At 52.3% G+C, this 22,787-nt stretch overlaps 1 protein-coding gene across 4 annotated transcripts; it reads left to right on the top strand.

Annotated features, from left to right (window-relative positions):
* Window positions 1-6,366: 6,366 nt before the first annotated feature.
* TAL1 (TAL bHLH transcription factor 1, erythroid differentiation factor) lies at window positions 6,367-21,796 on the top strand. 4 transcript variants are annotated; one of them, XM_073233889.1, is made up of 5 exons: window positions 6,367-6,747; window positions 9,348-9,509; window positions 12,810-13,244; window positions 14,539-14,633; window positions 18,160-21,796. In XM_073233889.1, exons 3-5 carry the CDS (start codon window positions 12,811-12,813, stop codon window positions 18,612-18,614), a joined length of 984 nt encoding a protein of 327 aa, XP_073089990.1. In that variant the 5' UTR covers window positions 6,367-6,747; window positions 9,348-9,509; window position 12,810; the 3' UTR covers window positions 18,615-21,796. The 4 variants fall into 4 exon arrangements, with proteins under 4 accessions (XP_073089990.1, XP_036877812.2, XP_036877813.1 ...); XM_037021917.2 differs by lacking the exon at window positions 6,367-6,747 and adding an exon at window positions 6,882-7,682; XM_037021918.2 differs by lacking the exons at window positions 6,367-6,747; window positions 9,348-9,509 and adding an exon at window positions 13,537-13,719 and having other exon boundaries at window positions 13,116-13,244.
* Window positions 21,797-22,787: the final 991 nt, after the last annotated feature.

Raw genomic sequence — 22,787 nt, 5'->3', positions numbered from 1 at the left:
GTGGACTAGACACACAGGACCTAGGCCATCCAGACAAGAGGGCCTCCTGCCACAGCAGGTGACTCAGAGCTACTGACAGAGCCAAGTAGGCCTGGGTACCTGGTTAATGCTGCCTTTAAGAATCTCTCCCTTCCCTTTCCACCCATTATCCCATCACTTCCTTGCCCCTGCCCCCTACAGCCAACAGACCAGCTTACAACTCCCTGTGAGGTATGGCTTGTTAGAAATTTAACAAGAAAACTGGGATGCCTTCTTTCTGCAGGGGCCCTGGTTCTGCAGTGAGAACCAGGGTTCTCATTGAGGCCTGAGCAAGACCACAAAGAGGAAGAAGGCAAAAATGAGAGCCAGATTAAAGATACAGACTGAGAGACAGGGCCGGAGGCAGGAAAGAAGAGCAGACCGGAGAGAGTGCTAGAGAGTTAGAGATGGCAGAGATGAGAGGCAAAGTGAAAGAGATGATAAGAGATAAAAGGGAAAGAGAGATCCTGTGGTTCCCTCACCCCATCCCCATTACAGATGGGGAAACTGAGGGTCAGAGGAAGTCACCCTACTTCCTGGCAGATGTCTCTGTCACTTTTCCAAACACCATCAATTCAGCTCCTCTCATGTCCCCAGATATCTGCTGATGCCCGTGGGCCTGGCCCTGAGAAGCATGAGTTAGACTGGGAGGTTCTGGGATGTTTTAATGAAGACAGCAATAGATGAGAGGAAATATCTATGCAGATTTATCAGGGAAGGCTTCCTGGACAAGATGAGATTAAAGCCAGGCCATAGAAAATGTTTGTGATCAACTTTATTGAGGCATGGCTTATATGTAATAAAATGTACCCATTTTAAGTGTACAGTTCATTGGCTTTTGACATGCAAACACTCGTATAACCACCACCACAATCAAGCTACAGAATTACCCAGTAGGTCCCCTGGTGCCTCTTTGCTCTCCTCCCTCCTCTGCAATTACCGCTGATCGATCTGAACTCTGTCATCACAGATAAGCTTTGTCTTTTCCAGAGTTCCCTGTGAATGGAATCATACCCTAACATACTCCTTTGTGTCTGGCCTCTTTCATTGAGCATAATGTTTTTGATTTATTTATAAAATTTTATTCCTTATTTCTTCATGTTCATGAGTAGTTTGGTTCTTTTGTATTGCTGAGTAGTATTTTATTACATAAATGTACCACACCTTGTTTATCCATTCACATGTTAGTGGCATTTGGGTTGTTTCTGGAGTTTATGTGAATAAACCTATGAATATCAGTGTAAAGAGTTCTTGAGGATATATATTTTTCACTTCTCCCAAGCAAGTGTATGTTTAGAAACTGTAGGTTTATAAGGAACTGCCAAAGAGTTCTTCAAAGTGGTTGAGTCATTTTTGCATCCTGATATACAATGTACGAGAATCGCTCCACATCCTCACCAATACTTGGTATTGTCAGTTTTTTAAATTTAACCCATTTTAGAGCAGGTGTCATGGTATCTTGTTGCAGAGTTTTGATTTGTATTTCCCTAATGGAAGTCTGCACATTTTTTCATGAGATTTTTGGCTATTTGTTTATCTTCTTTAGGGTCACAGGGGATTTTAACTAGGACATATCATAGAGTCATCCAAGTGTCCAGAGATTTTGAAGTAGTTCTCCCAGTGTGGCAAATATTTCATGATTGCAAGCAGGAATGGAGAGGACATTGGTTCCAAGCCGATGTGGGTGCCAACCCGTGGAGTGACCTTGAGGGAATGACCTTTCATCATCTCTAAAGTTGTGTCGCACAAGCAGCCTCGCAGAGTTATTGTGGAGGATGAAATGACAACACAGAGGCAGAAGCGGGGTGGCAGCAGAGAGTGGTGCAGGCACACACCGCAGGTACTCAGTACACTTGGTCCCCGTCCACAATCCAGGGGTCCTGTCCACAGTATTTCCATGCTTACAAGGGTCAGGGCCCTGTCTGAATAACCATCATCAACTTTTTACTTGCCAGAAGGCTGATGGCCCCAAACATCTTCTATCCTTTTCTGCCAGTTCTGGGAGCAAAACCATCGACGACTGAGCTATCTGGGGTTCTCCGCTGAGGACGGAGCAGTTTACGCATTATTCATTCCATAAGCCTGGGGAGCAGGCTTTGGTCTTCTGTATGAAGACCTCTAAGAGGCATGGGTTAGGAAAAAGGAAATGGCTTTAAAACATTAGGAAGCACAGTGCTTTCTTAATATACTCAATTCATTCACATTGACCTTTGCTACAATGAGGGTTTTAAACTAGAGTAGTGGTTCTCAGATTCTTGTGTGCATCAGAAATCACTTGGACATCCTGTTGAAACTCAGATTTCTGGGCCTCACTCCCAGAGTTTCAGATTTATCAGGCCTGGGGTGGGACCTGAGCACGTGCTTTTCTAACAAATTCCCCAGGTGATTTTGGCCCACTTTGAGAACTGTGATGGCAGTGCTGGGCTTTGGAAGCACACAGCACCCCCCACATTTCAAGTTTGGAATTTGGGGCTCAGGCCTGCTTACTGATGGGACAAGGGTTCTTCCAGGGCAAGGAAGGGGGACAAACATGGAGACGATGTTCTATGGCAGTGGAAGGGGGAAATAATAACATCTCCTTGAGTTGGAGGAGTTCTACCATAAAAAATAATCCTAAAAACACTATGATACATGGGCAATTATCATGTCCCTTCTACAGACTGGGAAAGTGAAACTCAGACATTAAGTAACTTTCCTAGAAACATACAGCTGGCAAGTAGGGGAGCAGGGAGGAGAACTCAGGGGACTGCCTGCTTATTGTACTCCTTGGGCTGCCCCTGGAAGCAGCATGGCCTGAAGCCAGACTGCCCTAGGCATTAATTCTGGCTCCGTCACTTACCAGCTGGGTATTCTCTGCAAATTGCTCAACTTCTCTGTGCCTCAGTAGGCTACCTACAGAATGGAGGTACTGGTAGTCCCTACCTCAGGGGGTTGTTATAAGGATTAACTTAATGAATATTTATGAAGTGCTTAGGACAGCTCCTGGCACATAGTACTGCCATATAAATATGTTTATTGGAAGTAAATCTGACTACCCAGACCAGAGTGCACACACCTAGCACCTCTCCAGGGGATGAGCTCAGGGGAGAAAGATCAGCTAGTTCCCAGGGACAGGGTAGGCAGAAACACTTGAATAAAATTTTAAAGCCTCGATTTTGGGGTTTAGGGAGAACCCAGCCATGCAAGTGGAGGGACAGGTGGCCAGTGGTGAAGACAGCCTCAGGCCCAAAGCCTGACTAGACTGTTCTCTCCTGGCTGCTCGTCTCCAGAGCACACTGCAGACTGAAGAGTTAGGGTCCCAACCTCCCCTCCCCCTCGACCCCCGCCCGGGCGCTCTGGGTTTCCTGCCGGCCCAAGGCCCCAGCTTGGGGCGGGCGGAGGAGGGGTGGCATTTCCTGGCGGGCCGCGGGCAGCGTCACTCGCTCCCGGACGCTGGACAGCGCGCTGACCGACAGGCACCAGATGCTATTTCGGGCGGCGCCCCGCTTGGTGCCGGCAGTTTCCGTTTTTCCACCGACAGTCGGAAACAAGGAAAGGGGGAGGGTGCATACGTCACGGAGCCCCCAGCCCCAGGCGCGGGCGGTGGGGGCTGGGGGACAGGTCAGGGACGGCTGACAGACTCTAGCAGAACCTGGAGCTGCGCGAATAGTGGGGGTGGTGAACGTCCCTCCCCGCCCTGGCACAGATGCCTGGGTGCACTCTCTGCGGCAGGGCTGACAAAGCCTTGCGTTCTGCCTGCCCCTGCTCCTTTCCGACAGCCTTCAGGGTGTAGGCAGGGTCGTTTAATGCTCTGTAAAATAATCCAACATCCTGTAGGGGCCTCCAAGGAGCCTAAACACGAGGAATTCAAAACCAAATGCAGAATCCCTCCGCATGCCCTTTGGCTACCAGGACACCCCCTCCACCCTCACCCCCATCCAGGAATAAGGCCGTCATCCAGGCAAAGGACAGCCAGAAACCAAGAGGGTGTCTGCTCCTTCCACTCACTCCCCAAACCCAGTTCTTACAAATCCAGTTTTGTATCCTAAATGCATGTCCTCTTCACCTGCCTCTTGCCATTTCTTCTGCCAGCACCCTGGTCCAGCTCCAACCCACTTCCCTGGACTACTGCACTGACCTCAGACCTGGTCTCCCCACATCCTTCCCACCTCCTTACACTCCTTCTGCACCTTGCAGCCAAAGAGCTTTCCAGAAAGGCAGTCCTAATCCTGTATAGGACACTGTACCCACCCTCAACCAAGTAAACAAAATGGTTCCACCCCAAATCCTTTAAATTGTCCGCAGGCTTGCTCCAGCCATACTGGACTCTTTTCTGTTCCATTCATGAGCCTAAAAGCCCTCTGTGTTAGCCCTTGGCCCACCCAGCAGGCTCTCTATGGTCACTCTACCCATCCCTCAGATCCCACTCTTAGATCTCAGTCAGGATCATTTTCTCAGGGAGGCATTCCTGCCCAGGCTCTCTGATAGGAGAAGGGCCCAGCTCCTTTACGCAGGGGCTTGGAGACATGACAGGACTTGTCCAGGAGGGCCTCTGCCCTAAGGTGACAGAGATGCACTTTAAACTCAGAATTGTATGACTCCCACTCTTTCTATAAGAGATGCAGCCAAGCAATGGCAGTGGGGACCAAAGGAGGGAGAGATGGAGCCAACCCCCACAGCAGGGAGGCTTCAGGGAGGAAGTGGCAGAAAGGTTGAATCTTGAAGGATGGGTCTCAGAGGAGGGCAATATGGCAGAAAGACCAGCAGAACTCAGGCACAATGCAAGGAATTTGTTTCAGTAACAGTAGGTGAGGCAGGGCCATGGGGAGAGGGTGAGAGATGGGGCTGAACAGACCACAGAGGCCCCTTCTCAGGCTCCCTGCCTAGCAGTCAGCATGGCTGTTCTTGGCAAGTGCAGAAATCAGACTCTTTTTCTCAGGATATTGGTGGCCCTTCTCCCATAGAAGTCTGTAAAAGTTACTGTATCCATATGGCACCCTAACTTCCACCAGAGAGTAACAGGAGGAACAGAGGGGACAGACAGGTTGCTCTGAATTAACCATACCTTCACAAACAGTTGTCCTGAAGGCAAAGATTGGCCAGGACTCAGATGGAGGCCATACTCAGAGGCTCAGTCCATGGCTGGGACTCAGTCTGTGACCAGACAAGGGGCTTTTCCCTAGTTCTCACATTCCAAGAGGAGCTCAAAACCAGAGTTGCTGGAAGGACAAAGCAGTCTGGCATGGTGGGTAGACTTGTCTGCCTTAATTTCCTTCTCTATAACAATAACTAGAATTCCCATGAAAGTGCATATGATGTCCTGGGCTTTGGGCTGGGTGAGTTTCCATAGATTATCATCCTCACCACCTTTTACAGATCATTTAATTTACAGATCATTTAATTTAATTCACACTACAACTCTGTACGGTAGGTATTACTGAGATTAGAGTTAAGTGACTTGTAAGATTTGAATCTGTGCTATTTCCACTCCACAATGAAAGAATGAGCCTAGATTCTCTCCCTGGGATAAGCCTCAGTTTCCCCACCCGTTGCAGAACCCGTATTTCTCTCCTGCAGTATGTTCTTGTTCCCTGCAATGAGTTGAGCCCAGATCCTTCCTCCAACTAAACTCTAGTTGCCCTTCCTCATGAGCTGGGTTCCACAGTGGACTCTGATGCCAAATTTGCTTCAAACTCGGGCTCCACCACTCATTAGATATGCAACATTGGGGAAGTTACTTTTACTGTCTGTGCCTCAGTTTTCTCATCTGTAAATTGAGGATAATAATAGCACCAACCTCTTAGAATTGTTTATGAGAACTAAATGAATTAATATTTGTAGAGGGCTAAATTTAAATGTCTAAAATATTATTGGGGGGAGGAATATTCCAGGCTCAGTTTGGAACTCAATAGAGCAGGCATTTTAATCTCTACGTTGACATCCTTTCTGCTTCCAGAGAGTCCCTAGGTGTGAGCTCTCTCCCTGACATTCGAGGCAAGCAACCTCCATTTTAACGCAGTAAAGAGCCAGGGGAGGCGGCTGGGGTTCAGGAGGAGCTTTCTGGGATAAGAGGAGTTGCCCATTGAAACCTGGGTGTCTAGGAAAGGGAATGCCGGGAAGGGTTCGGAGGGATGGTGTTGGCTGGCCTGGTGGTCTTCCGAGACAGGGACCGAGTGCTGGGATGAAAGTCACTGAAAAAAGGTGTCTGGAAGGCCGAGGGACTGAGGATGTGGGGAGCCCGGGTTCCCTCGAGGCCTCGGGATCAGAAATGCGTTTGGGCCCCCGGGTCCTAGACAGCGCACCCCGCTCTCTCGCCGCGCATTCCGGAGCCGGCCCAGTGCCGCGCAACCAGTCCCGTTCCCTCCGGTGAAACTGCCAAATTAAAATGAATCATTTGGCCCATAATGGCCGAGGCGCTTATCGGGGGTGAGCGGACCCGCAGCAGCGCCTTATCTCCGCGGCGCACGCGGCCCCGGCGCGCCTCGGCCCATGCTAACGAGGCCTGGGACGTGAGCGGGATTAGAGCCGCGGCGGAGCGGGCGCGCGGGCGGGGCCCGGCGGGGCGGGCTCGGCGCCGGGCCGGGCCTCAAAATGGCCACGCGCGTCCCCCCGAAGCGGCAAAACGTGAGCATCCCGGCCCTTTTCTAGGGGAAAGCAACCTGCGGCCGCCCTCCGGGGTCCCGGCCACCACCTCCTCCTGGTCCGCACTCGCCGCGGAGGCCTTCGCTCCTCTTCCCGCGCTTCCTTTCGGTGGGGCATCTTCCACGACGTCCTGGCGCTCGCCGCCGCCCCTCCCGCCTCCGAGTCTCTCTTCCTTCCTTCCCCTTTTTCCTTACGCAATATACAGAAATGCGCGAGGCGGTGGTTGGTTTTCATTTCTTCTTCGTGGTTGTGTGCATGCGGTGGGATTGTGAGGGCGCGTGTGTGAGCTGTGGACAGTGTTGGCTTCTCACGAGCGTGCTTCGGCGATAGGTTGTGTGTGCGAGTGTGATGGTGTCTGCGCTGCTTGGCTCTATAGATTTGGATTCCTCAAGGACCTTCTGCGTTTTCGTCGTTGTGCATAATTATGCTTGTTCGCCTTCTCGCCCCGGGTCCGGTTCCGTGTGTTAGGTTGTGTGGACTTTGCGACTGTGTTTGGACTGTTACGTTGTTGTGTTGGACGTGTGTGACCCTCACGACGTTAGGTTGTGTGTCCATGAGCGATTGCGTTTGACTGATTTCGTTGTATCGTGTGGACCCAGGTCGGCTCGTCGGGCAGTGCTGGGTTGTGTTTACTTTGCTTCCCTTCTCTGGGGCTGGACCTTGTGTGGTCCTCCTTACAAGGCGTGTGACGGTGCTGTTGTGTCCTTTAGAAGTGCATTTGCACTCGTTGTGGGGTGGAGGGGAAGGCGAGCGGGAGATGGAGCAGCAAGTTCAGGAGGTAGCAAGGGGGCGGGGAGAGGGATTTCACATTTTATTCCAAATTATGATGTATTCAGAAGCCTGTGCTGGCCCGATTGGACGGACGGAGCCCGATCGGCGGCCACTCTGTCTGGAGGCCCGTCTGTGTCGCGGTGTTTGAGGGGTTTGTTAGTGAGCGGGAGGCCTTCCAGCTCGAAGCCGAGCAGCGCTCGCCGAGGCCCGAGCCTTCAAGCCGGTAGCCGGAGGCTTCAGCTCCCGCCGCACCCAGGCTTCGTCCATTTCTGGTCAGTTTCGCGGGTACGGCTGACGGGGTCTGCGGGAGAGCCAGGAAAAGACAATGGGCGCATTCTCCAGGCCTCGCGCCTCGGGTGGGGACCCTCGGGATCATTTCCAAGGAAGGAACATTTCCCCACTCCCTCCCCGGGGGAGAGACATTCCCGCAGGGGTCGAGTACCCGTCGCATCGGTGACCCGGGCCGGGCTCCGCTGAGGGACTAGGTCGATGCTGCCCTAGCTCCGGAAGAAAAGGTTTTGTTTTGGCAGTTATTGTGGTTGCTGATGTCGTCATCATCATTATCATTACTGTCCTATTTTAATTTAAAATAATCGTTCCAGAGCGAAGCGGCGTGTCCCTTTTAGCTTCTTTGGAGTGATAACAAAGCAGCGCGGTTTCCCTCCAACAGCTCTGTTTTTTAAGTCGCTGCATCGGGGGTAGGGAAAAAAAATGGAGAGAAGGACCCTCAAAGAGACTCAATCATAAAGCAAAATTAACCCCAACCTAAGACATTGGGAACCAGGGGATTCCCACTTTTCCCACCCATCCCCCCATTTAGATTAGAAGAGGAGAAAGAAAATCTGCCGCATTGGATTGAAACTGCAGGGAAGAATTATTCCGGTTATTTCCACCAAATCTGGGGGAAAAGAAGAAAGCCTTTGGAATTAATCCAAGACTTCGATGTGTGATCATAAACTGGCCGATTTAGGCAAAAGAAATTAAGCAAAACATTCCAGAAAGGTGGGGGGAGCAACCTAAATCTCGCTACCTCTATACCCAGGGAAGCAGTATTAGATTTATTTTCGTTTTTACCCTCCTTCCCTTTGCTTTGTTTATTCTTGCAAGAAATTATTAGAATTCTTCCCTATCTCTGCCGATCTGAACACCGAATAATCGAAAATCGTTGTGTAGGGATGGTTAGGGGGAAGGGTTAGGATAATTGAATTTTTCTTTTTCTGTCTTTCTTTCATCTTTCCATCTTTTCCTCTTTTTTCCTTCTGAATCAATAGGAAGAAAAGAAGGGAGGTAGACGTGTCAGCTATCCCGCCCCTCCCCCTATCCTCTCAGATCCGTACAGCTGTGACTCCATTCCTGCGGGAAAATAACCTTTGCAATTGGGTACTGGTTTGCTTTGGAATGGAGGTGGACAGGTGGAGGTCGTGGAGAGAATGGGAGCCTCGGAGGTTCCATACCACTGACCAGGGGCTGAAGACTGGATTCTCCTTTTCTGACACAACTCCCCACCCACCCTTGCGAGGCTGCTGCGGACCGCTCTGCGTTGCGGCCGCGGCTGCGGCTGCAGCTCGCGGGTTCCCGATCAGACCGCGTAGACACTTAAGTGCTTAGAAAACAAACTCGGCCACACTGAACCAGACATGCGGGTTGGAGGGTCCGAAAATGTTCCGCGCAGTTTGCGTGGGTGGTGGTTGTTTTTGGACTAAATAGTTATTCCTGATTGGTCAGGTGTACGGTTCTTTTTTAATGGGGTTAGGGAAGACTTCAAACACCTCCAGGTTGGGGGCGGAAAGCTGTTCTCAAGTCACTGGGCTGGTTGGCGAGGACATGAGGTAATTCCCAGCCATTGACCCCCATTTCTCTCTCTCCCTCCCTCCCTCTCGCCCTCCCTCCTTCTCTCCACCCCCATCTTTCCTGGAAACTGGCTTTGGGCGCGGCAGACCGCCCCGGACCACACTGCGGCCTAACTGCTGGTCTCTCAGCGAGAAAGGGGGAAAGCAAAGACCCTCGGCCGCAACCTGGACCTCGGCTCCCGCCCCTCCTGGGCTGCAGAGGAGTGGAGATCCTATTCGGAGGGGCCGGTGGCTCTAAATATGCCCCAGGTGAGTTTGGGGGGGACAATATCGGTATTGGTGGAAAAGTGTCCAGGAAAGCCTTGGGTTTGGATCCGGGGTGGGGAGGCTCATGACAGAGGACAGTCCAGTCTCACACTGGGGAGGAACAGAGCACTGGGAATCTAGGGTCTGACTCTGCCGCTGGCCGCCTGGTCTCTGTGGCTTCCAGCAGGGCCTTTTCCTTTTCTCACCCTGGGTAAAAACAGCTAGTTGGACTGAGTCCCCCAGGCCTCCCCCATCCGGTGTTGTTTCTGTGGATGTTTCACAAGGTTAGTAACTTTGGGGCGGCTGTATCCCGGTGGTGCAGGCTGCGTGTGCCCCGGGCTCCGGCAGGAAGAAGGCCTCAGCCATCCTGGCTAGCGCAGCCCCAGCTCGGGTGGGCCCTGACCAGGGCCTAAGGCCTAGGGCGGGGCCTCGCTGGAGCACCCCTCCATTCCCTGAGCTGCAGGGGAAATGGTCCTGTTCACTCTGGATTTTGGTTCTTGTGCAGGGCGTGGGGCTCCCCAGGGAATCGTACGGGTGTGTGGGTGCAGTGTGAGGGACTGGAGGTGAAGTCTAAGGTGGTGGCTCTAGCCCAGGGGAACAGTGGAGGTTGGTTTCATATAAGAAATTCTCCCTACCGGGAATTGGGAGCCTCCTGAGATCCAGTCGGTGTCTACTCCCCAGGAGCTCCTGGGATCCTGTTTTGTTTGAGGCACTTCCGGAAATGTTCCTGTGGTCTGGGAATAGGAGATGGGGATACAGTGTTGGGGGCTACAAGTTGGGTCTTGGCCACATACTCTAGTGCGATTCAGTTGGAAACCTTCTCCCCCTTCTTCATCTTCCCCAAATAAAAAAAAACACATAAATAGCACTCAGGCTTCCCTTTCAGTGATCTTAACCAAAGCCAAGTAATGGGGTGTAGACACTCACAACCAACAATCCATGTACTCGTGAATCCTCTGGTGGCTTCTCTGGTGTGTGGACCCTGGCTGGGTGATCCTGGTTGCGGAAGAGGCCTGCCGGGTTTTCCTGAGGTCCCCGGAGAGGCGGAGTGAGGTCGGCCACAGGCCCTGGGGACCAATCATAGGTTTTTCACGGGGAGCCTTGGAAATACAGATATTTATAGTCGTCTGGTGAGGGCACTTGAGGCCAGGGTCAACTCATCATAAATGTATACTCTTCTTGCTCCTCGGGCATCGGCTCCTACATGGAGCTGTGGAATTAATCAGAAGGTATAAATGTGTCATCATGAGAGCTTGAGCTCAGTCTGGTGATTGCAGTGCCTACCGTTTATCACTCGGTTAGAAGCTGGGGCTGGAGCACGTGTCACTGGGAGCACAGCTGTGCGTGGGGACAGTAAGGTAGGGAGCCAGCACCTTGGGACTTGTCTTATTTCACCGAAGGATGGTACATTTCTCTGCTTTAAGGGAGGCCAGAGGACCCACTGGTATAACTCTGCTGCATTTCTTGTGGCTGCAGTGTCTTGGCGGTCCCACTCTGGCGATACAGCTCTATTGTTTCCGCCATAATTGTAAACTCGCTTCCAGTGAAGCATTGCGGACCCACTGCCTTTGCCGCTTATGCACCTTGGGTCTTGGGGAATTTTGTTGTTCTCAGGCTGAGCCCGTGGTGCTGGCAAACCCAGGGCAGGAGTGCAATCTGAATGGCAAGCCTCCATCCACTTATGTACCTGGTAGCAACGGAGCTGAGCTCCTTTGGAGGTTTCAGAAAGTCCAGTCTCTGTTCTGCGGTGAGATGATGGTTCCCAGGCCAACTCTGGTGCAGTGGCAGAAGGGGAGCTCAGTGGCTGTCACGAGTGATTAGATGGATTCCACTTCGGTCTGACTTGGATATTTGTGTATTTATTTTCTGCTATAAAAGATCCCAGTTATGTAATTTGGAGAGCAGAAACCTTACTTTGAACATCTTCTGAAGCCTGTTGAGTTTACTATACTTTTATTTTACATTTAAACAATTCACAAGCATCCCTAAACCCTGGACCAATCTCATAGTTTTTCTGTTTTCGTTCTTGGGGGGGCCTGGCCCCATCGGCATCAAAGTAGGACGATGGAAGAACCCGAGTGAGCACTAGTAGGAACAGGAGCCTCTGCGGAGAGGAGTGTCCTGGCTCAGGTGGATATATGCGAGGATAGCGCAGACAGAGCGATACCAGGGTTCTGGTCCCCTCTCTGTGGCACATAGGTGGGTGTGACCTTGGGGAAGACGGTTCCCAGTCTCCGCATCACTAATAATGTTTATTTGAGCATTTGCACAGTGCTTCTAAATGCATAAATGAAGTATTCCTCCCATTGCCCAACGGAGAACATGGAGGCGGGAGGGGGCGTGGGGGATTGCTGGAAGAGTTCAAGGGCCTTCATGACACCCCTTCCCACCGTCTATGGGAGCCCAGCCTTCAGTGGACTCATTTATTGAATGCCAGAGCTCTATACTGCCTCAGCCAGGCCTCCCTTCGGGATGTACCTCAATTCCAAGTCCACCTAGGCAGAAGGAATATTACCTTCTTCCCTTCTGGAGGTCTCCTGTCCAGTCTCTGGGGAGTAAAGGGCCACTGGGGTTTCCAGCGGCTGCACAGAATACTTGCTGGGTTTGCTTAGTCTAGACAGACACGCGGGCATGCGGGGTGAATATGTGTTGAAAGGGGAGCTGGTTCCTCCTGATAATTCTCTCCCAACTCTGGCGGAGTGGACCCCAGGCCCTGCGGCCACCATTCCCTAAATTCCCTACGCGCACCCCAAACAGGTTTCTGGGTGTGTGTGGCGGTAGGCTGGGGGTGCGGATTGCTGAGAGGCAAGGGAGGTTGGAAAAGCAGCCCACCTCCTCTCTACAGATTCCCCGCCAAAACCAAAAGAGGGGCGGGAAGAACACGGTCAGGGATTTGTTCCCTCCTCTTCCCTTGCGGCCTGAGAAGGGAGACGGGTGATATTTCTTTTCGCCTCTTTCTACATTTCCTTCCTCCTTTTCTCCCTTCTGTTTTTCTTTCGCAGCCTGTATTCCTTTTCCTCCAATATCTCTGTCGTTTTTCTTTATTTCTGCTCTCTGGCCCTCAGTCTCTGTGTCTCCCAGGTATCCTCCCCTCCTCCCCCAAACCAGGCACCCCTTTGCATCCCACCCCAGCACCACCCATCTTCAGGCCCGGAAGGCAGGCGTGTGCCCACGTGGCGCTAAGTTTGTCGGCTTTTTCTCACGTCCTGTGCGTGAATTTTTCTCTCTGTACCCTACTCCGCGTCGCTGGGCTGCGGGCGGTTGTCAGAGCGGGCGTCCGCTTGTCTGTCTGTCTGCCCGCAGGATGACGGAGCGGCCGCCGAGCGTGGGGGCACGCAGTGACCCCCCGCTAGAGGGACGGGACGCGGCCGAGGCCCGCATGGCCCCCCCGCACCTGGTCCTGCTGAACGGCGTCGCCAAGGAGACGAGCCGCGCTGCCCCGCCGGAGCCCCCAGTTATCGAGCTGGGCGCGCGCGGCGGCCCGGGGGGCGGCCCCGCCGGTGGGGGCGGTGCCGCGCGAGACTTAAAGGGCCGTGACGCGGCGGCGGCCGAAGTGCGCCATCGGGTGCCCACCACCGAGCTGTGCAGACCTCCAGGGCCAGCCCCCGCTTCGGCCCCCGCGGAGCTGCCCGGCGACGGCCGCATGGTGCAGCTGAGCCCGCCCGCGCTGGCCACCCCCGCCGCCCCGGGCCGCGCGCTGCTCTACAGCCTCAGCCAGCCGCTGGCCTCGCTCGGCAGGTCAGGGGTGGGGCGGGGGGCGGGCGTGGGCAGGCGGCCGCGGGCACCCGGGGCTTCCCTTATGCACTTCGGGGGAACTGCCCTCCCGGGGGGGAGGAGGTCTAGACTGCTGCAGCGCCGAAAGAGAGGCTAGTTTTAAACCCATGGGAGTCAAAGCCTAGCCGTGGGAGCCCCGTGCGCAAGTGAGAAAGGAGTCCTGTGTGAGTGAGTGAGTGTGTGTGCGCGCGCGCGCAGGCGCGCTCGGGCAGATGTGGGGGTACCTTGTGACTGCAGCGTGCACCGGTGTGTATAGGCTTGGAGAGGCAGCGCCCGCCTTCGGGAGTGCAGGCATGAGGCTGGGTGCGCGCAGGAGCGGGTGTGCTGGTGCAGTGTGTGGCGTGGGCGGCGGGAGGAAGTCATGTGTGAGTACCAGGCAGGAGTGTGTCTGAATGCACTCCTCTTTGAAATGCTGGAAGCTACAGCCCTCAGTGGACAGGTAAGAGATATGGACTCAGGTGGTTCAGGTTTCCTGCTCTGAATCTCTGTACCACCTGGGGAACGGATCCCTCCCTCTGCCCCTGAGTCCCTCTGCCCCTAGCTGTGTTATCTGGAAGGGTCCTGTACTCCCCGTCATGTAATGTGTCCATTTCCCTGCTGGGGTTACTGAGATGGTGGAAAGATGGAGGCAGGACTGGGGTGGGGACAGGAAGATGGGGCAGGGATAGACATTATTGGGCAGTCAGTGAGTCTTCAGGAGATCAGGAGAAAGAAGCTATAGACATCCCAGAGTGGATGATGGGGAGGCATGTCAGTGGTGGTGAGTCAGGGTTTCCTGTCTTTTGTCTGTCCATGGGCCTGGGGTGAAGGTGGGTGAGGTTGGGGGAGAGGGGACCACATGCCCTTTTGTGGTGCTGGAGTTCGGCACCACCAGATGTGAAGGCCATTCTGCCCATGGGAATACCTGTTTGGGAATGGAAGTCTCTGGATTGTGTGTTTATATTGGCGGGGGAAGTATGTCTGCCTGTGGTGTGTGTGTGTGTGTGTTTACATGGAGAGGTGCATGGGTATATGCCCTTCCTCCCCTTGCTTGTCTCACCACAGAAAGAGGGTGGGGGCATTCTGTGTGTGTGTGTTTGTGTGTGCATGTGTGTATGTTTCAGTTCTTTCTATCCCGGGTTGAGGTGTGAAGGCACTAGGGTTGCCCTTATTTTTCCAGGGTGGGGGGCTCAGGAACATGTGGGAATGATTGCTAAGGAGCCTCTCTTTCCCCTCCACCCTGCATATGATCCTGTGATCTGCCTGCTCCCTCCCACAGTGGTTTCTTTGGGGAGCCAGATGCTTTCCCTATGTTCACCGCCAACAACCGAGTGAAGAGGAGACCTTCCCCTTACGAGATGGAGATTACTGAGGGTGAGTCTACCTGTATCTTCCTTTGTATTCACCCTTTACTCTGGTTAGAGCCCCAGAAGGAGGGGTCATCCAGGAGTACTCCAAAGGTGTCTCACAGATGAGCTGGCTACCTTGGAGCCCCAAACTAGTAGAGTTCTCACCTTGCACCTGACCTGGGACTAGGGCAAGTCATGGGTGGGGCTGGGGGGGACCACATTCACAGTCCTAGGAAGAGGGGTCAAGGGGTGAGGACACATTGTGGAGTGGAGATTCCTTGCATCTCTTCCCAAGTTCTCCTGCACGTTTGGAGTCTGCTTTCTTTCTGGAATTGTACATTTAAGGGTCTCACCCCAGGCGCGTACAGTGTGGGGTCCTCTTGTCCCATTCCACACTTGGGGCTAAGACCGGGAGTTCCCTTTCTGACGTCATAGATTTTACCCTGCCCACCCATATGCCCAAGCCGCTTCCCCCAGGAGGGCCTCAGCGCTGCTATTGTAAATTACCTGAGTAGTCTCTGGCCCTGAACCTGGGGAGTGGCAAATTTGGAGCACCCTTTCCTTTCCCAAGGCTGACCTGATGCAGTAGATGGGGCTCAGCACAAGGGGGCAGGAGAGCAGGCTCTTCATAGCTAAGGGACTTGGAGCAAATCTAGTACCTCAGCCTTGCTGGGGCCTGGGGTTCCTGTAGGAAGGGCATCCTTGGGACCTTGAAGCCAGACTGGGATTTATACATGGCACCAGCGGGAGGGATGTGTTCTGACCTGGAGCTTATGGAAGGGATCCCTGTGTGGTGGTCTGGAGAGGAGGGGTCTAGAGCTTGACATGGAGCAGACCTCAAAGGGCCTGACCATGCCGGGCGTAGGGCTGAGAGGAGGAGTGATGGGGTGTTAGTGCTGCCAGGCCGGAGAGGGGAGGTGGGTGCACCCAACAGCAAACAGGACCAGCCCAGAAGTTCCCAGGGAGGAGACATTTTCTACAAAGGACAGAGGCAAGGAAGTTCAGGCACAGAGGAGAGGATGGAGGAGAGGGGACGAGGGGGAAATGGTTTGGCGGGAGTGCAGGAGTGGAGGGAAGCCATCAGCCATGAATGTTACCAGTATTCACTGGGCACCTGACTCAGTGCCTGGCCAGAAAGAGGCAGAGGATGTAGAGGGATGGACTGACTCAGGAAAGAGGAAGGTGTAGAGAGGTGGCTAGTTCTGCAGGGAGGAGCCAGAGAAGAATAGACAAAGAGGGAGGTCACTGGGAGAGTGTGTGTGGTAGGGTGCAGGGAAGTCCTGGGGACTTTGAAATCAGAGATTTAACCAAAAAGAGTCCGTACAAATGGAACTAATGCAAGGCTTAAAGTCAGGATTTGGTGTGGATTCCTGTTGCCGAACTTTTCCGGTCCTCAGTTTCCTCATTTGTAAAGTAGAGAGGATAATAGCTTCCTCAAATATGGTTGAAAGAGCACAGTGGGGTAAAGCGTGTTAGGACCTGGCTTGGCGAGGAGCTCCTTTGGAGTCTGTCTAGCTCTAGCTGTGGCAGCAGTTGTAATGCCCCCTCCCCACCTAGGAGTTCCTTCCAGATCGTCAGCATTACCCGTAGACAGGGATGATCCTCCTGGGGTCATAGCTGAGGGCCTCACCGTTCTGTGGCCCAGAGGCCAAAGAGGAGCATGTCGCTTCCTCTGAGGCAGCCCAGGGCAGGGCTGCACAGCCGGTGTGCTGTTTTTCCCAGCCTTGGTCCAGCTTTTGGCGGAGTCAGCTGGGCTGGGGCCTGTGGGGTTTGGAAAGACGGCCTCAGAGGCACTGTGTGCAGGGATGAGTGTTCTTCTCTGGGGAAATGTGGTGCATGTGCACACAAGTATAGAAGAGGGAAGAGAGCCGATCAAGCAGAAAGTGTCAGCATGAATGAGCCGGAGCACAGACTGAATTCAAGGGTAAGGTGTGCCCCTATCTGGGCCTTAGGCTCCTTAGCTGTGAAATGAGTGGTGGGACTTAGGTGATGCCTTGAGCCCCCTGCCCAAGTTTCCACTTTCTAAGGTCTGGTACCAAGGGTCTTCAGAAGAGGACAAACAGATATCCCAGAACTGGCAGTTCCTGCAGTGTGTAGAGCTTTCTGAGGCTGCCAGGAGCCCGGCTCTGTGCCTGCATTAGGGAGGGAAGTAGCCTCAGCTCAGGACCTCAGGAGACCAGCAGGGCCCTCCTGTCTTACCTGGCTTTGGGAATCTCAGGTCAGGCTTGGACATTTAGTGCCGTGCTTTGCACACAGTAAGTGCTCATTCATGCATGTCCTGTCTGCCACTGCTCTGCAAGTTAGTACATGCACACTAGTGAATATTGGTCAAGTCTTGCATTGTAGACATGGAGAGACCAAGGCAGCCCTTGGACACCCACCAAGAGCCTAGTGCTGTGCCTGACTATAGTGTCTCTCTACTACCCTGCTGGGGGTGTGAGCCCCCAAAGTGGGTCCTTTTCCTTCTGGTTTCTGCTCTTTCCTCCATTCCCCCACATGCCAGCATAATCAGTCAGCAAACATTTACTAAGTTCCTACTCTGCTTTCCTTTACCCTTTAAATAAAATCTACACACCTTAGTGCAGGGCCTAAGGGATCTGGACTCATCCTACGCTGATCTCACTCACACTAATCTAGCCAGTATTGGCCACCTTTGCACATGCTGTACCTCTTCCCTTCCTGTGCTTGGCTGGCTCTGCTTCAGCCTTAGATTCTTACCTTATAGGTGTTACCCCCTCCAAAAGGAGATCCCTGCATACCTCAGCTAAACACAGTAGCTCCTCTCCATCTTTTATTTACATTCGGCCTCCCATTTGTTTGTTTGCTACTTGTTCGTCTATCATCCCCTTTAAAATGTGGACTCCATGAGAGCAGCGACCCTGTCTGCTTTGTTCACCATTATTTCTTAGTGCCTAGCTCAGCACCTGGTTGTTGGATGTGTCTGATGAATGGATAATAATAGCTAACAGTTATTGAATGTTTTATCTGAATCAAGTATTGTCTTAAATACTGTACCAATGTTAGTTGATAAATCTATGTGACAAGAACTTATGACTTGAGTTACTCATATTATTTTCAATTTACAGATGATGAAGCGAAGGCACAGAGAGTTTAAGCAATGTTTAAGCAATGTGCCCAGAGTCACTATCTAGTGAGTGATGGGAATTGAACCCTGAACTTCTGGCTTTTGCATTTGTCTTTCTGACTAATGTTCTCTGGCCTCTTGGCACAAGTGAATGAATGAATGAATGAATGCTATATGGTCCTCATCCTTAAATGTCTCACAGCCCAGAGACAGAGACAAGTATAGAAACATACAGTAATGACCAAGAGCGATGAAACTCAAGGGCTTGTAGGGTATGGAAGTTGGTGAGATCTGTCTGGAGAGGCTGAGGGAGTCCTCTGAGAGGGAAGCAGATGAACTACGTTTTGAAGGATGAGTAAGGGTTTTCTAAGTAAAAGGAATAAAGGATGGTTTCTCTCCTTGCCCACAGGACAAGATGCCTTGGGGCACCCCCACCCATTTTTCTAACCCTCGTTCTCCTTTCCAGGTCCCCACACCAAAGTTGTGCGGCGCATCTTCACCAACAGCCGGGAGCGATGGCGGCAGCAGAATGTGAATGGAGCCTTCGCTGAGCTCCGTAAGCTGATCCCCACGCATCCTCCTGACAAGAAGCTCAGCAAGAATGAGATTCTCCGCCTGGCCATGAAGTACATCAACTTCCTGGCCAAGCTGCTCAATGACCAGGAGGAGGAGGGCACCCAGCGGGTCAAGCCTGGCAAGGACCCTGTGGTGGGGTCTGGTGCAGTAGGTGGGGGGGGCGGGGGCGGCGCACCTCCAGACGACCTCCTGCAGGATGTACTCTCCCCCAACTCCAGTTGCGGCAGCTCCCTGGATGGGGCAGCCAGTCCGGACAGCTACACAGAAGAGCCAGTGCCCAAGCACACGGCCCACAGCCTCCGCCCCACCATGCTGCCCGCCACTGATGGAGCCGGCCCTCGGTGATGGGCGCAGGGCCACTCAGGACCAGCCAGGAGGATGCCCTGCAGCCTCTGGGACCATGGGCTTCAGGGCAGGTGGGGTGGGGACTGGGCAGCTCTGCAGCAGGGCAATGGACTTGGCGAGCTTTCCTTGATGTCTGAACTTTGGGAGGCCCCCACTGGCCCAGGGCTGACTTTCCTGCTTCCTGCCTCAGTAGGAGAACAGAAAATGGAGCAAAGTGATAGGTACTTTTTATGAAGATGGCACGGTCTTCCCCCTCCCCCAACTCCCTAAGACTTTTCAAGAGGCCTGAGAGGCGCTGCTTTTGGCCTGGAGCTTGGAAGCCTAGTCCTTGCTGAGGCCTGGGATTGTCAGCTCTGACCCGAGGCATCCAGCAGCCTCTGACTTGCCTTTAGCCCCTCCCAAGCTGGCTGGGGTGGCTCTTGTGGCCACTCTGTCCAAATGTGTAGGTACCCAAAAGCTTCCCATCTCTGGGTGAGCCCCGTCTTCACCCAAGCCTGTGTTGGTCCACCCAGCTTGCCAGCTGCTGCAGAGAGTCACAAGCCTTGAGGTGCCTTCTTCAGGGCCTGGTTGAAGAAGATGGCCAGTGGACAGCCTGCTCTCGACTAGCTGGGCCAGAAGGTCAAAAAGCCCAGTAGCCCTTATTTCTTGCCCTGGGGATAAAAGCTCTGCTTTCACCCCACCAAGTCTTGCCTCCCTAATCCTTGTGGCTTTGGGGACCAAGTCTGCAGCTGTGAGTGTCCCCTGTTGGGCCTTGTGTGAAGGCAGAGAACAGGAAAATGATTAGGGTAAAATTGAGCAAGAGCTGTTGGAACATGTGGGCTTCAAATGCTGGTGGTGTCTCAGAACTACCTGTGTGTATTCTCAGCTACACATGACTGTTCATATGGTGAGCAAATGCCAGGATGCTGGTGGGCATATGTTGGTGCTCAGAGTATATGTGCAGCCCCATCTGTGCTTCTCATAGATGCTCAGAAGCACTCCCTGCTGCAGGATGCCTGTTTGCTAATGGTCAGGTCTTTGTTCTGAACCAAACTGAGCACAAACATTGTCCCGTGAATTCCTGGCATTTGGGAGTTTTGCTTGACATCTGTTATTGGTGGGATCTTCAGGTCTTGATATGACCCAGGATCAGCCCCACTTGTAGGGCATGGGAAATCTAGTTTGGAGACCAGGCCCTGGCTGAGACTGAAACACATGCCCATTCCCTTAGCAGAATCTTAAACACCTCTTGGTTGTGCAGCTTTCAGTAGTCAAGAGTGTGTATGGGAAGCTGGCTTAAAGCAACAGGAGCACCTCCTCCAAAAGTTGTACATGAAGTTTTTGTAAATCAAATCCTTTCCCTTCATCTTTTAAAGGGATACTACTGCAAATCCTTTTGTAAAGCGAAGATCCTTTCGTAGAGTGGACTGCTGCCCCCTGTTTATTCCTGTCAATCCAGTGGTAGGATGTGGTTTTCCTAAGGCTAGGCTTGACTGTAACTGCATCCCAAGTCCATGGAACAGACTTCACAGAAGTCCAGCTCACCTGTCAGTTTACCCTCAAGTCGACCAGCCATCCCCCACTAGGCTGTGCTTCTGAGGCCAGAGGAAAAGCAATTCTAAATGGCCCTGCTCCTTTCAGAGTGATGCGGAAAAACCATTGCTGTGACTCTTGCTAAAGGCCCTCACGCATTTTGGGTTTCAGCCTGATGGCTTGCCCTCACGGTGGTGGAGCCTCAAGTACAGCCATCAGCAGGGAGGGAACAATCCCCCCACCATCTTCCTTTTAAGTTGCGAGGTTCAGTCTATGACATTGGGGGCAACATGGTTAACGTTTGTAGACCTCTGACTCTCTGTGTCATTCTAGCCTCCCAACATTATATTTTTATAACACTGGGATTGATTCTGTTCCAATACTTGGAAGCTCCTAGGAAAAATCCCATCTCTCTAAAGATGGAGCATTTGTCCAAGGTCCTGTACGGCTCTGTTTGCTTCCAGTGGATTAATTTGACTTGGAAGTGAAAAGTGGTCCCTATGCAGATGGGTAGATAAGTTATAGGAGGTGATCACACATTCTATCAGGAACGCAAGCTTCTGGCTCTCTCTCTTTCCTCAGACTTGCAGAGAGACCTGGATGAGTTCTCTCTCTGAATGTCCGTTTCTCATCAACACCCTGGCTTGGCCTGTCTCCTAGGGCTGTGGTGTGAACTGAGAGGCATCATGACAGTAGAAGTGTTTAAAACCAGAAAGAACTGTGTTGCCCTCAATAAAATATAATTCCCACAGTGTGGTTTCCCACCCGAGTTCAGGTCCTGGACAGTGGACCCATCTGCCTGACTGTACAAGCCTTTGGGTAATTTAGGTTCTAAGCCACTTTCACCTAAGTTATCTAGATAGTACTCAATTCTCTAGATTGACTTCATTTTCATCTCATTCCAGGGCAAGGCATAGGAGTGAGACTGGCAAAGAGATACAGGACATGGGCAGAATATGTAAAATGTAATAAAGCTGCCCCAAGTGGGCCTGGGTAGGCATGGGCCATGCTTCATGTCTTAAGGACTAGAGTAGCTCCATAATTTTTATTTTCATTTCTAACACCTCCCCTCCTACCACACCCTTCTTTCTTTGCTTCTTCCCACTCATGAAGAAATGGCAGCATTCCAAGAATAGTACCTGTACAAAAGAGAAAAAAACGTAAAGGTAAAAAACAAGAGAATAAAAATGATCATAATGACTGGAGGGAATCACATCTTTTAAGAAAAATTCACATCCTTTTATTTGTAGTGGCAAATGACGAGATGGTACAACCTTTATCCTTTTCCGAGAGCCAAGGGCACAGCATCTGTTGTCAGCCAACAACTATCTTGGCCTTTGGGGGAGGCCTAGTCGTACTTGTGATTTCAATGGTACGTCGCCCCCTGCCGAAGGCTTGCCCCCTGCCTGTGTACATAGCGCATTGTTCCTGTGGGCGGGCCCAGCACTTTCAGTCAATGTTGTACTGTACGTGATAAATTGCGTTGGTCTCTGCATTTTTCTGCAGAAGAGGAGTAGCCGCTCCAGGTACCTTGACCTTTGTACAGCCCAGAGGCCAACACTGTGGGTGTGTGACTCTTCAGCAACAAAACTCCATGTGGTGATGATGTGTGTGTGTATATATATAAGGATCTATTGGGAAGATTTCTAAATAAAAGTTTTACAAAGGGGCCTGGACACTACTGTACTTGCATGCTGCACCCCTGGGCCTGAGAGTTGGGACACGAAAAGGAAAGTCATGGCAAGAACCTGTCTCCCCTGAAATGGGGGACCCTCCAAGGCTCAGTGGGCCTTTCAGGGTGAGATCCCACCCTCTACTCTGAGGCTTCCCCCTTAGGCTTTCCATTCTTTCCCTTCTGCCAGGCCTCACTGCGGGGGACCTCTTTCTTCTAAGCATTGTGCACCCATGCTTTTGGCTTGGGGCCACCCGTAGAGAGTCCCTTCTGTGTATTAGGTTCAGGTCCCAAGGCTGGGGCAGTTTCTCTTATCATAGGTTCCAGGCAGATAAAGTTCTCAGCTGAGGAGGGTCTCAGGTTCCCTGATGACTCAGTGGAGGCTGCAGCTCTGAGGCCTGGCACTTGAAGATTAGGGGTGCAGGTCTCATGTGGGCCCAGGGACAGAGGCTGACACTCTGGGAGTAGTGAGGGGAGGCTCAGGAATGGGGCTGCTGTTCAGAGGTAGGGACTCTGGGTTCTGGGGAGGCCTCTGCACATGGACTATTGAATCTTCAGGGGCCTCAGTAGATCAGGTAGCCTTTCCAATGGAGTACCACTCCTTTGATTCATTTAACAAATATTTATTGAGCTGTATAATGGGTCAGGTATTGTCCTAGGTACTAGGGATCCAGCAATGAAGAAAAGGTCCCTGTTCTCCTGTTGCTTAAATTCTAGCAGGGAGACAGTAAACAGAGACACATACAACCATCTTGATTGTAGTGTTGATACTGTTAATTAGAAGGTGATGAATATTAAGGAAAACAGATGTGCCAAGAAGGGAACTCAAGGGGCACACAGGTAAGTAGCTTCCTTGGGGTGAGCCTTGCTCATCCCAGCACACTCTGATCTTGGCTGCCTCCATCCTAGGAAGCTTGCAACTGCAGCTGGGAGATCAAAGGCATGACCATGCGTGGGGACCACACTCTGGCCTGGAGGGAAGCTCCTCA

Source organism: Manis javanica, chromosome 4, assembly GCF_040802235.1.
Source record: "Manis javanica isolate MJ-LG chromosome 4, MJ_LKY, whole genome shotgun sequence".
Classification (NCBI taxonomy): Eukaryota; Metazoa; Chordata; class Mammalia; order Pholidota; family Manidae; genus Manis; species Manis javanica.
The sequence above is the reverse complement of the archived record's forward strand: the minus strand, read 5'-3'. Positions and strand labels throughout refer to the sequence as shown.

What these genes read in the sequence shown, in the direction of transcription:
- TAL1 (XM_073233889.1), top strand. Translation starts at nt 12,811, where the DNA reads ATGACGGAGCGGCCGCCGAGCGTGGGGGCACGCAGTGACCCCCCGCTA. An exon ending in CCGCTGGCCTCGCTCGGCAG is followed by an intron (nt 13,245 to 14,538) that starts GTCAGGGGTGGG and finishes TCCCTCCCACAG; the next exon opens with TGGTTTCTTTGGGGAGCCAG. An exon ending in CGAGATGGAGATTACTGAGG is followed by an intron (nt 14,634 to 18,159) that starts GTGAGTCTACCT and finishes TCTCCTTTCCAG; the next exon opens with GTCCCCACACCAAAGTTGTG.